Source organism: Vespa crabro, chromosome 14 (genome assembly GCF_910589235.1).
Source record: "Vespa crabro chromosome 14, iyVesCrab1.2, whole genome shotgun sequence".
NCBI lineage: Eukaryota > Metazoa > Arthropoda > Insecta > Hymenoptera > Vespidae > Vespa > Vespa crabro.
In genome coordinates, this window is record NC_060968.1 from 1,457,748 (window position 1) to 1,476,400 (window position 18,653).

Genomic DNA, 18,653 nt, shown 5'->3' on the forward strand with positions numbered 1-18,653 from the left:
TTCCATAAAAAATAAAAAATAAAAAATAAAAATATATATATATATTATGTATCTGTTGGCAAATTTTATATCATTGAATTCTTTATACAGCAAATGTAAAAAAGTGTTCAATATTTTTTACAATAAAAAACGAAAGATACATATTCCATAAAATATGTAAATATATCGTAAAAAGTTTTGCATCACAACTATCTTGATCCTTGTTAGTTAAAATTTAGATTTAGTATAATCAAAAATTTCTAATCACACATATAAATACATAGACACACACACACATACACACACACATACACAAGACAAATTATTTTTCCATTGTAATACAATAAAATTTTCGATCTATAAAAATAAAGTTTCGATGAATAAAAATTATAAAAACAATTAATCTCTGAATCAAATTTATGAATGAAACAATTAATCCGAGTGAATTGGATATATCAGATCCTAATCGTTTCAAAAAAAAAAAAGAAAATTTGTCGATAAACGTAAATCGAAGAATATCATAAAAAGATATGTCTTTTAAGATAAAAGATTATACTTCAGATTGACGAGAAATATTTCTCGAGTCCTTTCTTGTATCCCTTATCTTGCAAACAGGAAAGGTAGCGACGTGAGATGTTAAAGGCATTGGGATGCGGCGTGGGGTAAAGATGAATGAAAATGGCTGAACGACGTCGATATTCGTGAATAGAGGGTTGGAAAGAAGGTAATCCAGAAGGGATGTTAGCGTAGGAAAGAAGGAATAGGAATGGTCGATAGTCGTGGACGATAGTAAGTCGTGAGTTTTTTCTTCTTTTTTTTTTCTTTCCTTTTTTCTTTCTTCCTTCTTTTCCTTTTTTTCTCTCTTTTTTTTTCCTCGAGATCGAATGAGAACAATGAGAAGGTCCAATCGAAGGGAGGAAATTCGAGGGATGATAATTGAACTCGATAAGAAGAAACTTGCTGATTGCTGTCTTCCTTCTCCCTTTCATTTTTTCTCCTTTCCCCTCTCCTTTTCTCTCTCTCTCTCTCTCTCTCTCTCTCTCTTCTTTTTCATTGGTAGTATTTAACGATCTATTAGGATTAAATTTCAATTAATGTTTTTTTCTTCGATATCTTGGTTTGTCTTATAAAAAATATATATTTGTTTGTATCACTGTTGGTATTATGTAAAATTAATTAAATAATATAAAATAAGAAAATAAAAAATTCGAAAAAAAAATTAGATAAATATTAATCAAATTACGGTCAAATTAAAAAAAAAAAACTCCACAATCAGTTTATATATTTATAACCAATATTGCGTTATAAACATTTTGAATTAATTTATTTATTAATCTTTTCTCTTACCAAAATATTTCCATTAATTCCTTGTTATCGCGATCAACATTTGATCATTTGATCACTTTTTGTGCATACGTATCTCGAATAAATTGATCTTTATTTTTTTTTTTTAATTGCCATAAATTAAGTTTTCATTTATCGCTATTATTGGTAAGAAAATTATATTTTTGATGTCTACACTTTATATATATTATAATTATAATTTTAACAAGACAGAGGTTATACCTCTGATAATAAAAACTAAAATTTCTTTTTATCTTTCTTCTTCATTCTCATTCTTCTTTTATTATTCGTACCGTAAGAATACTAAGACTGTTAACACGATAGGTGTCTCACGACCTTCCTCGAATACCGTTAATCCGAGTTACAATGGTCGATAGATCGAAGCTGAAACAAGCAAGAAATTACCTCATAGACTACGATTAAATAGTTTTTTTATTTTAGAAAAATAAAAAAAAATAAAAATAAAAAAAAATAAAAAAACAAACTTTTATCGATTAAAACAATTCATTCTAATCTTGATTGTAATTCAAATAATCAATATAAATTAATAAATTTATTTTCATATTTTTATAAAAATTTATTTAATATATGAATTTATTTTCATATTTTAATACGTTCATATTTAACAAAGAATATTGCAATAATCTATGACATTATCTATTACATTATCATGTGTACATTTTTTCTGTTCACCTTCTCAGCTTAAACGTAAGTTTTTTTTTATTTCGATTGTTAATCCCTTTTACTTGTCGCAACCAATGAAATATTTAATTACATATCAAGAGATATAGTGCCCATTAATTCATCTATGACTTATCAAATCAGATAATTTATGTATGAAACAAAAACTAGAATTAAACTTTGTATTCGCATCAGCATCACGAACATGTATCATATCTCTGTATCCAATGTATTTTTGTTTCTCTTTTTTCTTTTTCCTTTTGATTTTTTTTTTTTTTGGAGAAGAAAAAAACAAGATTAAATATGTCTGACGAAAAGCCGTACGCTTTCAGTGTGATAACAAATATAATTTAATTTTTTTTCTTTTCTTTTTTTTTTTTTTAATTTTTCTTTTTTCTTCTTTCTTTCGCCTTAACTCCAGGATCAATAAATATACTCGATTTAGGTGTTTCGTAAGAGCCATAAATACATATACATATATATATATGAATATCGACGACTATTTTTCAGTAAGTAAGTTGTCTTGTTTAACTAGTCTTACAAATATATAGGAACAAGAAGGAATGCCAACGTTCGAATACTTTCCTATGTCTACCGCGGCATGGTCTTACACTTAGTATATGTATAGAATAAATTTCTAAATGCTATTTTACAGAACGTGTTCCATGTAAACCAGTTTTCTGGTCAATACACTAACTACAGTAGGAGTATGAGGAGGAGAAGAAGGAGAAAGATTTTTTACTGTCCCACTTTTCTTTCTAAAATTGATTTCTCTCGAATTTACGAGTGACAAAAAGAAAAAATGCAAGAAAAAGAAAATAGAGAATTTATACATTAAGCTCTACGTTATAACTATGATAGGAAATTTAAACGAATCGTGCAGTTAGATCAAATAGAATATAATATATTTAATCATTATAAGAGTTATATATATATATATATATATATATATATATATAGATATATACATATATCTCTCTCTTTGATATTTTCTTAATAAGGTCTATGACCTATATATGAGTCTATAGACCTCTTCGCCCACCCTAGAATACGAATATAAATGAAATTAATTATGGAAAAAAAAAAGAAAAAAGAAAAGAAAAAAGAAATTGATTCATTTTGTTTTCATTTCAATCAGACGATCGAGATATGATTAAGAATCCGTTCCTGTTTGCTTTCATTACAGATGCCTCGTCCTCGAACGAAGCTGTACACCTACAGCAACGTCTCAGGAGCCTGAGCACGGAACTGGTGACCCTGAGGAACCGGCTACACGTAAGCCAACCTCCAAACGGTGGTTCAGTGCCGTCACCAGGAACACAAGGTGCCCTGTCGAAAAGTCCAGAGAAGGGTAATTCTGTTGTTACTGGTGTTGCTGCTGGTGTTAGTACTAATACCGGTAGCGGTGGTACTGGTAATGGTAATGGTACTGGTAATGGTGCACCTTCCTCACCAGCACCAGCCGTACCACCAAGGACCAGCTTACCACCTGCATCCACGGTATCCCATGGAATCGGCCATCCGACTGGTCACTCGTCCAACCATTCCACCAGTCACACGCTCACGGCATCCGCGATCGTTCATCCTCACGTCAATCACGCCTCTGCGAACACGCTCGGCCACAACTCCACTGCCGCGAATAATTTCATATCTGGTTAGTATGCTCGAACTAATCTTCTCTGATAATTCACTGCTGGACTTGGATATTATTAACGAGTTAACATACGGCCATGTGAATTTACGTTATTTTCCAAGAATTGAAATTACAATCATTAAGTCATATAGAATTCTTTTTCCTTCTTTTTCAATTTCTTTTTTTTTTTTTTTTTCTTTGTTTCTTTTATTTTCTTTCTTTATTTTGTAGTATACGTATCTCGATTGTTATGATTTTTGATATTATAGATATGTATTTTTCCAAAAAATCAATTATCTAATTTTTGACGAATTCATATATCGATCTTATGAAATTATGATTTTTCTTTGTTATTATTATACAAAATTTATTGTAATATTTTCTATTAACTGAGAAATTATCGAAAGATTGTGGTACGAATAGATTCTTATTTGTGTATATGTGTTTACGAATTATTATTTTTAAATAGACACGTTAAATATTTTCAACGAAATTAAGATTCATATTAATTGGAAACAATTTTTCTTTTATATTTTTATATTATATTCGAATGATCTTAAATACAATTTAAATATTTCATATTAACGAAGAAGAATAATTACAAGGAAACAATATGAATTAATTTTTGTTTCTACATATAGGTCGTCTCATTTTAAATTATATGGTAAAAATATTTCCGATCATATTGATTTTAGAAACAAATTGGTTTCAATGAAAAATTGCTTGTTTTTTTAAAGAGGGAATATGATATGTATTACAGTTATTTCATTGAGAATACTGTTGTCAGGATAAGGAAGTCATAATAATTTTTTTTTTCTTTTTTTTTCCTACTGGAAATCAATATATTAAGTCGAACATAAGTTGTAGAGAATATCAATAAAAGTCCAATGACTATCTATAGTATATCTTTTCATCGATATTTCATCAATTTATGGTGCTACGTTTTAACGTTTAACGAATTGTTAAATCGCAATAACCCGATCAATATTTCTGTAAACCTGATAACCAATGAATTAATTTATCGGTTCTTTTCTTTTCCCTCACTTGTTTTTCATTTATTCATTCATTTTCTTTCATATATTTTTGAAATTGTAATCATTCGAAGCGCGGTATACTTCAGCCCATTCATAAAGAACAATATTGCAGTATTATACAGTCTGTAAAAATATCATAATCCGATAAAATATCTGTAAAAAAACGTAAAATGTAACTTGCTTGCTCGTTGAATTCGTATTGAAATATTCTCTACAACTTTCTTTTTTTTTTTTTGAATATCGACTTCGTATCTAAAAAAAAAAGAAGGAAAAAAATGTTATGACTTCTGTATCTTGATAATTACGTCCTCTATGAAATATATCCACGATATGTATTATATTTTCCTCATCGAAACTCGGTAATTTTGTTATTTGAAACATTCGTTTATAAAACCAATACAATGGAATATATTTATAATATATTATTTATGTATATTTATAATATAAGACATCGTGTGTTTTTGAAAAATAACTGCTCTTTGCTTTCGTCGATGATACGTCGAAAATATTAAAAACTTGGTAACACGTGAATCTGGAATTTTTTTTTATTTGAAACATTCGTTTATATTTAAAATCGATACAACAGAAGATATTTATAATATATTAAGTATATGTATTTATAATATATTTATACATATATATTTATAATATACTATATATATATATGTATATATATATATATATATATATATATATATAATTTATATATTTATATCTATTTATAATATGAGACACCGTATGTGTGTGTGTTTTGAAATAAAAGCTGCCCTTTACTTTCGTCGATGTTACGTCGAAAATCTTAAAATTTTGATACTACATGAATCTGGAATTTTTTTTTTTTTTTTTGTAATAAAAAGTATCGAAAAAGAAGAAAATAATCAGGTATCGATTAGCTGCAGTTTAATAAAGCGGAAGGTATCAGTTTTGCTAATATTTCAAAGTAAAAAGCTTCATGGATTGAGGCTGTATGAGGAAATGATCGATTTTCGTCGTCATGGGTATAAGGACACGAATATATACACGCACGCGTGTTAGATAGTTATACATATATATCTAGTGAAGAGATGGAGTATGAGTAAGGGTAAGGGTAGGGGCTATGGGGTAGGGAGGAGGGGTTGTGTCGCGACACGGGACGTCCATCTACTCGCTCGTCCGCGTTAACGTTAAATCCTCGTGTAACACGTAATATCCTCGTTTCTCCGTTAATACGCCTCCGCTAATGGACCATTTCCCATCGGTGTATTATCTTCGATCGTGATCGTTTTTCAAAAAGAAAGGAAAATGAAAAAAAAGAAAATCGAAAAAAAGAATAATAAAAAATAAAAATGCAATACACGGCATGAAAACATACAAATAACGTTCGCTCCTTTTATCTTAATAACAAGAATTGTTCGGAATAAAAATTAAATCAAGCTTTTGTCACTTTTCTTTTTTTTATATATATATGTATATATATATATATATATATATATATATATATATATATATATGTATGTAGATATTTTTTTTTTTCATGATTATCAACGAAAGTTAAGTGAATGCGAACTTATTTCAACAAATTGCCTATACCTATAAGATTTATTTCAAGATGATTAATATTAATAAATTTATGGGTATGTCAATATATACGGTATTTGAAAATTCGTAAAGCAACTTAATAAATAAATAAAATATTAATCTGTATTTAAAAATCTAATGTATTTAAAAATCGATATTTAAAGAAATTATTGAAATTGTTCCGAATGAAAGATTCAAATTATATAAATGATATATATTTAAAAATGATAAAGATTTACTAAAAATCATGATGATATATTCGATTGTAAAATTAATCAAAAAATATCCCGATATGAAATCGTCGTTATTTCATAGGATTAAAGGTATACCGATGGGTTATTGAAGATTAATGGTTACGTTGGGGGATGATTAGATTTAGATCCAACGAAGCGGCACAACGGCGTGTCGGACGATGGTATAGTATCTTGTGTGACAGCCCTCGGTTGCCTACGATCACCTCCAATCTCCAGTATTATCGCCGACGTGAAGAACGCTAAGAGTAATCAAGGCCAGCATCGATGTCTCCCAAAAGCAACCACACCGGCCAGCACTGGTCCTGCGACCTCTACGGCCTTGGACGATCTCATTCATTTACCCGGACCTCTCACGGAAGATGCGGTACTCAAATGCCTTCAGGCTCGTTTTTGTGCTAAACAGTATCACGTAAGTATTTTAATTTTTCTAATTAAATTATTATTAATAATGTAAATGAATAGAAAAAAAAGAAACAAAAGAAAAAAGTTCATTAGATCGTAACAATGATTTCGATAGAACGAGTTATTTTCTTTTTCTTTCTTTTTTTTTTGTGAAAGAATTATTTTCAAAAATAAATTTATTTAAATGTATCAATATATATATATATATATATATATATATATATATACTCGACATTGAAATGTTTATAAAAATCTTTTCGGTGTTACATAAAATAAATTTTTATTAAAGCGACATTTTTGAAGTAGATAAATTTATTGATGCAATATTTTTCCCTTTTTTCTTTTAATACCAATTTGAATAATATATTATTTTAAAATTAATAAGTAAATTATAATTATATTAGTCAAATATAGTTTCATTTCAAAATCTAACATCTATTTTATATTTATTCAATAATACAATGGTCAGTTCAATGATACTTTCAGTTTCATTGATATTTCTATTATAAAACAATACTGCATTTTTCTGCATTTATTTTGAATAAAAATAAAAATATACGTTAACATATACATATATGTATATAGGAAGAGAAAGAGAGAGAGAGAGAGAGAGAGAGAGAGAGAGAGAAAAGAGCGGTAAAACTTGTTGAAAAGAACATATTTTTTCCGTTCTACGGATGGAAGTAATATCGGATGTAGCTAATTGAACTGATTGTTGATCGAACGTGTTTCTCTACATGCAATACGATAAGTTGTTACCTTGATCGATCAAACTAAATAAAAATTGTAAGATACTAATTGCTATATATCATATCAAATATTATATATATATCAAATATATATCCTAAAACTATTTTCAAAAAATGCGACATTGTAATAAAATGAAACTGATAACGGATATGACCTAAAAAAGGAACAAGTTTCGAAATATATTATAATGTATTATAATATATTATAATATATTATAATATATGTATATATTTGCTTTTTTGAAAAAGCAAATATAAATATATTATAATATATTAATATATAGACAACGTTTCAATTATTATTTGATTATTTTAGTTTGAAATTTACAATATAATATAATTTATTGATGATGCAATATAAAATAATTAATTGATTGATAATTAATATGATATATTAATATATATATATATATATTAATTTTTGATTTTGAAAGTTACAATATAAAATTATTTATTGATAACGCAATATAAAATAATCAATTGATTGACAAATAACATGACATATTAATATATAGATCACGTTTCAATCATCGTTAGATTTTTGAAAATTTTTAACGAATTTAAAAGAAAAAAGAAGAAAACAAAAATAGAGGGAAACAATTTTTGTATTAGACAAATACTTGACGATCTTGTGTAAAAATGTTTGACGAATTGATTAATGAAAATTAAAAATTATAAAAAACAAAAAAAAACATATAAGAAAAATAAACTAATAATAAAGAGGTTTCATTTTGGTTTGGCAAACCCAAGCCCTTAACACGAAATCCTTCGGGCTATGTTTTTACATGGTTATATGTAGGAGGAGCTTACGATTGCACATGCACGCACGAGCTCCGGTGCTGTTCTTCGTTGGAATGCAAGTGGAGCAAAAGGGTGGGGAACTCAACTGGTACACACACACATACATACATACATCTGCGAACGAGCGTGCATATATATGTGCATGCATACATGCATACACAAATACACACATACATATATGCACATACGTTACATACATAAATACACACATATGCACAAGCGTACGCACGATTTCAGTGCTTGTATAAGCGTCGATAAAGCAACGTTGAGAATCCACCCTATTCCTTCACACGTGCTGGCCCACGCACAGGTGGCATACTCACATTCCTTACGAACACTTCGTCATTCACATACTCTGTTGATTCCCTATCGAATCTTTTCCGCATTTTTTCTTTTACTTCCTAACTTTTATTTAGCACTAAGGTCGTTTAATTAATTACGAATATTCTATAAATAGATCGTACGAGTTACATTGGTTAATAATATATTTTTTTGTTTCCTATTTTTTTTCTTTTCTTTCTTTTTTTTTAACACATCTGATTAAAATAGAAAGATTATGATGAATATATATTTTTGAAAATAAGTTATATTTTGAAAATTAATAGATCATTTTAAGATCTTTAGATTTATATAATTTAAACCTTTTTATTCAGTAAAATGATAGAATTAGAATAAGAGATATTTTGTGTATATATATATATATATATATTCAATAATGTTTGAAACGGAAAATGGATCAAATTGATTGGATAGATTTAGATTTAAATGATTTAAATCATTTTATTCATTAAAATGACAGAATTAGAACAGGAAATAACTTCTTGTATTTTTCTTCTTTAATGTTCGATGGTATAGATAAATCGATTGATATCGGATAGATATAGAATAAGATTTAGATGATAATGACTTTTTTTTATGTATACATATTAATTTTAATATGAAAGAACTAGGACGAGGTCACTTTCCAAAAATAGAATTTAATATTATAGAACCTCGAGAGATCCAATTAATTCGAAACGTCTAACCGTTAAATCATCATCGAACGTACTCTCAACCGGTTTTCAAAGAAACATGAACGATCGATATGAGATCGTTCGTGTTCGTGTTTAATGCGAGGAAGCCGAATGAGAGAATAGTGAGTTTCTCAATAGGTCACTCAAAGGAGAGGAAACATCGCCGAAAGGTAGACTACGCCTTTTAGTTTACAAAAAACTCAATAGCGTTCACCCAATTGCAAGAGAAACGGTTGTTCCCTAATTGGTGGCAACCGGTGAGGCACTCTTTCTTTTATTCTTTTCGTCATTGATCGAGAAAAAATTTGATTGTTCAAACATAACGAATATCGAAAACACCAAATCTACAATTTTATATCTCGATGTAAAAACATTAAATTGGACGTTTACTATTGTGATTAGAAAATTATCTGAAAATTTTCAAATTTTCATTTTCACATATCTGAACGATCAAAGAAAATTTTCGAATGAAAGATAAAGGTTTCCTTTTTTCCCCCGGTTCTTTTTTTGTTTTGTTGTTGTCCTTTTTCCTTTTTTTTTTTTTTTTTGAGAAAAAACGAAAATGCTATTTGGTCATCAGTCTAACTTGCACGCAAACACAGACATACGTATGTACGTTCGTGTGCACTTGTAATCTGTTTGCAGATTAACACTGTTAAGTTAGGTTTCTTTCCAATTCATCCTTTTTTTCTTTCATCTCCCCACAATCTCTTTAGGATATCCGATGGACCCCGACACCAGACCGGTTCTCTCTTTCTCCTCCACGCCCAACTTTCGACCCTTTTCTTTTCTTTTTTCGTTCTTTTTTTTATCCTTTTTTCTTCTTTTCTTAAACCTTTTCTTTTCTTTCTTTTTTTTTTCTTTTCTGTTCTCTTCTTTTCTCTGCGTGCCGCTTTACCTTCTCTAGCAGACTTCTAATAGCAATCAAGCTCATCGGGACCCTCCAGGTTCTGGATCTTCATTCCCATGCTCCGCCTACCTCTCCTCCCAATTCTTCTTTCTTCACCCCTTCCACAGCTCCAGTCCCTTGCAATATTTTATTTCGAACGTCTCCCGGTCTGTCCCAATTTTTAACTACCAACCTCGTGACTTTTCACTTTTATTACCAACTTTTGAATTATTTATTTTCGAGTCCGACATATTTTTCTAAGCTTTATGCCCTACCAGAATTTATTCTTCGTTTGGCAATATTACTCAAAGTCTAAACAAATATATTTCGTAAGAAACATTATCAGGAGATCGATATATAATACTTAATGACTTAGTTTCTATGTCTCTTTTCTACAATATTAATTCTCTGTTGCTAAGACTTTTCAAACGTTACTGTAATTGCGTTACTTTCATTCTTTTTGTTCTGATTCTATCATTGAGTCGTGAACAAAAATATTCCTCTAGTTTATACAGGTGACAGAGTCATGAATGATTTATAGAAATGCATTAAAACACATTGAATACAAGATATATATATATATATATATATATATATATATATATATATATATATATATATATAAACTTATGCCGTTATGCTAGTTATCGAGATCTTTATTATATCCATATTTAACGATATCGTTGCGCAAACATCATTCTAAATATTTTGTGAAACTTTTCAAAAGAGATAAGAATTATTAGTTGACACAATCGTGGAATTTCAATTTTGGATAAAAAGTTAAATAATAAAATATTTCAGAATATCGATATTTAATACGTTTGCAAATTATTTAGAGTTCGACAATTTTCGAATCTTGAAATATACCTTGAATTGTAGACGAACGTGGGGCCTATCTTGGTCAGTATCAATCCCTACACGGATGTTGGGAATCCATTGACCTTGACGAGTACCAGGGCCGTACCATTGGCACCCCAATTGAACAGGGTCGTCCAGGAAGCCGTAAGGCAACAATCAGAGACTGGTTATCCACAAGCAATCATACTTTCCGGTAAGAAACAAACGTCGAACTTTGAAAAGTTCATTGTTTTATTCGGTTATAGTTGGAAGAGTCAGTCATTTTTTCTTTCTTTTCCTTTTTTTTCTTTTTTTTTTTCTTTTTCTTTTTTTTTGAATCAATTTCCTTTAGGAACGAGCGGATCAGGGAAAACGTATGCCTCGATGTTATTACTTCGGCAACTTTTCGACGTAGCTGGCGGTGGGCCGGAAACAGACGCTTTTAAACATCTGGCAGCTGCATTCACGGTTCTTAGATCTTTGGGATCTGCTAAAACTGCCACGAACTCGGAAAGTTCAAGAATAGTAAGTTATTAATGCGATCACAAGAAGAAAGTTGAACGAGTTTAACGTGACATTACTTTTGCCAGGGTCACTTCATCGAGGTACAAGTTACCGACGGAGCTTTGTACAGAACAAAAATTCATTGTTATTTCTTGGATCAGACGAGAGTGATCCGGCCATTACCAGATGAGAAAAATTACCATATATTTTATCAAATGTTGGCCGGCCTATCTCACGAGGAAAGAGGTTTTTATCTTTTTTTCTAAAACAATCATTTAGATCTTATCTAAATTTCCTTTTCTTTTTTTTTTTTTTTTTAATCAACGATCTGTTTTTCTTTTCTCTTTTGTCATTTCGTTTAACAGTGAAACTCAATTTGGAAGGATATAATCTGAAAAATTTGAGGTACTTACAAAATGGCGATACTAGACAGGATGAGGCAGAAGATGCGATAAGATTTCAAGCTTGGAAAGCGTGTTTGGGTAAGCGTTTGTAAGAAATATTATTCTTCAAAGGATTCGAACGAATTATCTATCTATATCTTTTTACCATTTTAGGTGTTCTTGGTATACCTTTTCTCGATGTTGTAAGAGTATTAGCTGCTGTTTTGATTCTTGGAAACGTAGGCTTTACGGATGGGCCTGGTGTTGAGGTTGGTGTAATTGGAGAAAATGAACTTGCTTCAGTGGCCGCACTTTTAGGGGTTCCACCACCTGCACTTCTCAGAGGTCTTACATCGAGAACCCACAATGCCCGAGGACAATTGGTTAAATCTGTCTGCGATGCAAACATGGTATAGTTATATCAGTTTCTTCGGAATTTGTTTGAATTTTCGTTTATTTGTTTAATGAATAGTATTGTCTACATCTATTATATATACACATACATCAATTCATTTTTTAACGTAGTCTAACATGACGAGAGACTCCTTGGCCAAAGCCCTTTATTGTCGTACCGTTGCAACTATAGTCAGAAGAGCTAATAGTTTAAAAAGATTAGGATCGACCCTTGGAACTCTTTCGTCTGATTCCAACGAGTCTGTTCATAATCAGGCTGAGGTCACCAGTCAACATGCTTCTACTATTGGCAGTTCTGCAGGTAATAAAATTTAATCAAATTATGTTATTATTCGAATAATGAATTTTTAATGTACATATGCATATTATTCTCAGGCGGTACTGGTTCAAGAAGCATGACAGCTTTGAACAATGCCGTGAGACATGCAACAGACGGTTTTATAGGAATCTTAGATATGTTCGGATTCGAAGATCCGAAACCGAGTCAATTGGAACATCTCTGTATAAATTTGTGCGCAGAGACTATGCAACATTTTTATAACACACACATTTTTAAGAGTTCCATTGAAAGTTGCCGTGACGAAGGTATAAGGTGTGACGTTGAGGTGGATTATGTTGACAATGTACCTTGTATCGATCTCATTTCTTCTTTGGTAAGTACAGAATATTAAAATTAGAAATCTTTACGCTTAATAATTTCTAAGGTGAGTCTTAATTATGTTTTTTGAACGAATATCGATCTGCAGAATTGATTTAATTAATAATTAAATAATATCACAATTATATCGTTGTTTTTAGATATAAAAATAGAATTAGATTGTATATCTGATGTTCAATAGAAAATTTACAATTGACATTATATGGATTAATTATATTAAAATTTTTCAAATTTACTAAAATTTTTTCTTTCTTATAAATTTATCGATGCTCTTAGCGTACCGGTTTACTCAGCATGTTGGACGTCGAATGTTCGATACGTGGTACTGCGGAGAGTTACGTAGCTAAGGTGAAAGTTCAGCATAAACAAAATCTTCGACTATTCGAACCTAGACCAGTAGATTGTAGATCTTTCGGTATTCAACACTTTGCTGGAAGAGTTACATACGATGCATCAGATTTTTTGGGTAAGAAAAAATATTGTTTTTTTTTTTTTTTTTTTTTTTCTTATACAATTCGTAAACTTTCATAGCTCTAATTAAATTATTATTATATAATGTATTTTTAAAGACACAAACAAGGATGTCGTGCCAGATGATTTGGTGGCGGTCTTTTATAAACACACTTGCAGCTTTGGTTTTGCTACTCATTTATTTGGCAGTGAATTGAAAGCTTTATACGCAAACGACACAGTCCCAAGAGGTGTTAGCTTTAGGATATCACCGACTTCTCATACGGATCTGTAAGACAATTGTTTTTTGTTATTGTCTGAATTATTTAAAAGTATATGTATATTAAAGTATATGTATGTCCGAGTTCAGTTTAAACGGCGATGAACCGATTTCAACGTTGACGCAAGACTTTCACACGAGGTTAGACAATCTGTTAAGAACTTTGGTTCATGCCAGGCCACATTTTGTTAGATGCATCAGAAGCAATGGGACTGAAACTCCTATGCATTTGGACCGAGGTGTTGCGATGAGGCAAATACGTTCCCTGCAGGTTCTAGAGACTGTTAATTTAATGGCTGGTGGTACGTAGATTATCACGAAAACTTAGTTTATTAATCCTGTAATAACATAACTTCGTTATTAATTTAATGATTAAACAAGTTTCAATTATGGAGTTTCCGTAGTATCAAAAGAAACTTTCCTTGTTTTCTAATATCGTAAATTTTTACAATTTTATTCTTTCGATGTTCTCAAATATCAATTTGTATAGCCAATGATCTCACATGATAAAAATCACATTTGAAAGAAAATCAATCGATAATTCAATGTATCGATGTATCATCATCCTTCTATCTTGGATCGAATCTTTAGGGATTTAAAAACAAGAATAAATAGAATTAAGGAGTGATCCTCATTCTTATTGATCAGGTTACCCGCATAGGATGCGGTTCAAGGCGTTTAATGCTAGGTATAGATTGATCGCACCTTTCAAACAATTACGCCGAGCTGAGGAACAAGCTGTCGAGGATACAAAACTAATATTACAAAATGCCCAACAATTGAAAAATAAATTTGGGGCCAGTACGAGTTGGGCACTTGGAAAGAGACACATTTTCCTTAGCGAGGGCATTCGTCAACAACTTGAATGTTTGCGTTCGGAGACAAGAAGGAAAGCTGCCACTGTGATACAGGTAATGTTAACGTAATCATTCTTTTTTTATTCGCTTTTTTTTCTACTTTTCAGACACAATTTTCAAAAAGATTTATTTTATCGATTTAGGCTACGTGGAGGGGATGGAGAGTTCGAAGGAGATGGCCATTAAGAAGAACAACGATATGTGTATCAACGGTTATTGGCCAAAAGAAATTACAACAAGCAACAACTGGTAATACGGGAACTGTTCAAAGAAATGTTACAACAGGAACAGGAACCGGAACTGGTACTCGTCCTAGACCACAACCAATCGCTGGAACACCACCACCAGATCCTTCGGAAAAATGTGCAGATCAAAAAATGATTCAACAAACATGTACACTATTTGGCCTTGATCTGGTACGTATCATTAATAATATTATAACGTTTTAAGATAACAATATCTTTATACGATACTTCTTTCACAAACGAATAATTAATTAAATTAGAATTATTACAAAATGAATATTATCTAAACAAACAATTCGTATCGTTCAATTTGACGTTCATACAATCTTGTTGATACAATTATCGATACTACTTATTTTTCTTTTTTTTTTGTTGATCATACGATTTAAAATCCGATTGAGAAAACTTATTCTTAAAAATCTTTTAATTGATTTAACATAATGCAATCTCATTTTTTCAATTTTATCAAGGAACGTCCACCACCGGTACCACCGAGTAGATCATACACCGTAACAGGTAATACGAAATTAGGATATCCACAAACAAGGATCATGAAGATGCCTTTCCCAGGTAAGGAAAAAAAAAAAATATATATATATATATACAGGGTGTTCCGATGCTCATAATCGATCATTGAGAGAGACAAAAGATGAAACAATTTTTAAACAACAATATTACTCTGTCATTTATTTCTACTATCATTATTCTTTCACTGTTTAGTTTTATTTAATCATTAAGTCTATCTAAATCTCTTGTACGTGCTTTTGCACAATATTATCTCTGATCATACTGATCGAATGATCGAATAACGAGAGGAACACACGAAATCCACTCAAAGGACACGATTCGTTGTTGCCTTTGAATTTACGGTCGACTCTTCCGAGCAACCGACAGCTCATTAGTTGGTTATTCCTTCACTGGTATATCCTTTGAGAGCCAGGATATCTTCCTTTGTTCTCTGGTTTCCGATATTTCGTGACCTCTGCTCCCCGAATCTCTTCGTTCGAACAAACTTACTTATCTTAAAAGTGTTAGATGATTTTCATTTAGCATGGGAATATTCAATCACATAAATCCTTTCATAAACACGGACGACGTTAATTCCGAACTACTGCAGTGCAAATCGATTTTTCGAACTTTTCAATTAATTGTTTAATTATTCGACGATTAATGTGAGATATGTTTTTTCTACATAGATTTAAGGTTCGTCTGAAAATTACTTCAATGTCTTTCATCTTCTCAAAGGTCGATTATCATATTTTGGGATATATAAAATAAAAAAATATAAACGAATAAAGAACTCATGTTTTTTTTTTGTTTTGTTATCGATTTGTAAACAAATTTCAGAAGAAGGGGAAGGAGAGGTAGTGTTATTGAAAGGTGAAACCGTTTTAGTCGTTGGAGCATCTCCGAGGCGAGGACATCTCTTAGTAGAACACAACAATACTACGTTACACGTGCCTTATCAATTCATGGAGCTTAAACCTTGCAATATTAACGTATAATAATTTATTACGTTTACAATTTTCAACACCAATTATATATATATATATATATATATATATATATATATATATATATTTCTAAACTAATATTTGGACAATTCGTATGGAGATAAAACCTTGCTACAGTAAGTGTTTAGTAATTTATTACATTTATGATTTTCAACCCCGAGCTGTACACGTACACATATATATATACATATATATATGTGTGTGTGTGTGGGTAAATCTAATATTTGAACAACTCATTTCTTAAATGAGAAAATAAATTAAGATTTCTTATCAGGTTTTATCAGCTATGTCCAATTCGATGAAAATTTATAATTTTATTAGTTTATTTTATTCATTTATTATCCAAAATTATTAATAACATTATTCGGATATTTAGTACGAATAAGTGATTGAAAAGAAAAGAAAAGAAAAAAAAAGAAAAAAAAGAAAGGAAAGAAAAAATAAGTAACATCGTATTGAAATCCTCACGTATTGTAAGAAGGAGTAGGTTGGTGTGGGGAATACGGAAAGAGGGACAATGAATGCCTAATTAATTTCACTGAGCGAGTTTAAAGTCCTTGAAATAGTGCTTATCGCTTGTTTAAGACAGAAGTAACTGATTAGATTGTAACATAAATATACTTTTATATTGCCTCGAAACCACGTTTGTCTTCCATGTAGATAAGTGCATGTCACAGTATAATGCACAGAAATGCATAAACGTATGTACGTATGTTTGTTTGTGTGCACAAAACACACGCCTCTGTTTGTTAATACGTGTGTTTTCTAATAGCACATTTTTTAATTGCGTTAAGTAATTTAATTACTAATGCTTCGTTTTATATATATATATATATATATATATATATATATATATATATATATATATAAAAAAAATTTATAAAAATGATCAGAATATTACATACCTATTATACAGGGTGTCCCATCTAATTCGGCATTGTGTATGAATTTGTTAATTTTGATTCCTCAAACAATGATTTTCGAAATTTCAAGATAATTGATGGTTCTTTAGAAGGGAATCATATGTTCTTACGATCGTTATGCAATAATCTAAGTTCAAACCAATGCAATGAACTATGATACTACGATCTTGAATACTAACAATTGAAAAAAAAATACACATCGATGATCTTGAAATGATAATATGATATTTCTTTTCCTTTGCTTTATTTTTGTCGTATCATCAAATAAGCTGTTATAAAGATATTTCAAGTGTTCGAGTTATGCAGGACATCGTGTGTATATATATATATATATATATATATATATATATATATACACATATATACATATATCTACGTTCGTTCGAATTTGAATATCGTCGATATATTGTAATTTTTAAGTCACATTCGCCATCAGTATTCCTTCCTGACTATTCTTGAATTCTTAGTGCCAACAACTATAAAGAAAATAGAAGAAAGAAAAAAACAAAAGATAATAAGGAAAAAAAAGAAAAAAAAAACAAACAGAAAGAAAGAAGAAAGAAAGAAAATTCAATCGTAATAATATATCACTATGCGCTGTACATGTACCATATTTGATTAAGGCCTCTTTCGAATTACTATAGAATATATTACATACGATTAGTGCCACTTGATTAGACTTTAATCGACTTTTAGTTATTATTATCGATATTAGCATCTAAGTAATAAGAAATCTTAGCTTTGTATATTAGCTTATACACTGATTCATCAAAGATTCTAATAAAGTTTTAAGAATGAATAATACCGTTAGTTACGTACGAAGAAATTGTATGTACATACTATAAAGAGATTATTTGTGATCAGTTTGTGTTATTTACGTATGATTTACGAATGATGGATATACGTATTTGTAGTTTCTGTAATTACTTATAATGAGATAATAAAAATTAATGAAAAATATAATTATCGTCTTTGATTATGAAATATATCGAATAGACACCTACAATGAATCTAGAAAAGTGATGATCAATATGAAATAAAACTTATTCATTTATTCGAGCTATTAATTAAAATTATCATTAAATTAGTTATCATTAAATTTATTAGATTAAATCGATCTAACCTAATAAAATATATTTATATTTCAATTATTGATCATTCACAGATCAGCAGAAATTACATTATGAAATTATCATCGAATTGTATTAATCAGTTTCATTAGTTTTATAATTAATTTGGAAGGAAGGTTAGT

At 29.9% G+C, this 18,653-nt stretch overlaps 1 protein-coding gene across 8 annotated transcripts in view; it reads left to right on the forward strand.

Moving 5' to 3' along the window:
- The window catches only part of LOC124429087 (unconventional myosin-Va), a 123,963-nt gene extending 105,611 nt beyond the window's left edge, over window positions 1-18,352 (forward strand). For 6 of the 8 annotated variants that reach the window (XM_046973895.1, XM_046973896.1, XM_046973893.1 and 3 more), the window contains 16 exons: window positions 3,191-3,658; window positions 6,602-6,891; window positions 11,216-11,387; window positions 11,526-11,698; window positions 11,764-11,923; window positions 12,043-12,159; window positions 12,235-12,470; window positions 12,586-12,775; window positions 12,850-13,127; window positions 13,409-13,598; window positions 13,702-13,873; window positions 13,953-14,164; window positions 14,511-14,773; window positions 14,863-15,135; window positions 15,435-15,534; window positions 16,312-18,352. In XM_046973895.1, the coding sequence (XP_046829851.1) occupies window positions 3,191-3,658; window positions 6,602-6,891; window positions 11,216-11,387; window positions 11,526-11,698; window positions 11,764-11,923; window positions 12,043-12,159; window positions 12,235-12,470; window positions 12,586-12,775; window positions 12,850-13,127; window positions 13,409-13,598; window positions 13,702-13,873; window positions 13,953-14,164; window positions 14,511-14,773; window positions 14,863-15,135; window positions 15,435-15,534; window positions 16,312-16,469 (3,452 nt within the window). In that variant the 3' untranslated portion in view covers window positions 16,470-18,352. The remainder of the gene's footprint in view (window positions 1-3,190; window positions 3,659-6,601; window positions 6,892-11,215; window positions 11,388-11,525; window positions 11,699-11,763; window positions 11,924-12,042; window positions 12,160-12,234; window positions 12,471-12,585; window positions 12,776-12,849; window positions 13,128-13,408; window positions 13,599-13,701; window positions 13,874-13,952; window positions 14,165-14,510; window positions 14,774-14,862; window positions 15,136-15,434; window positions 15,535-16,311) is intronic. The other 2 variants (XM_046973900.1, XM_046973899.1) reach the window with 2 other exon arrangements.
- The last annotated feature ends 301 nt before the right edge of the window (window positions 18,353-18,653 follow it).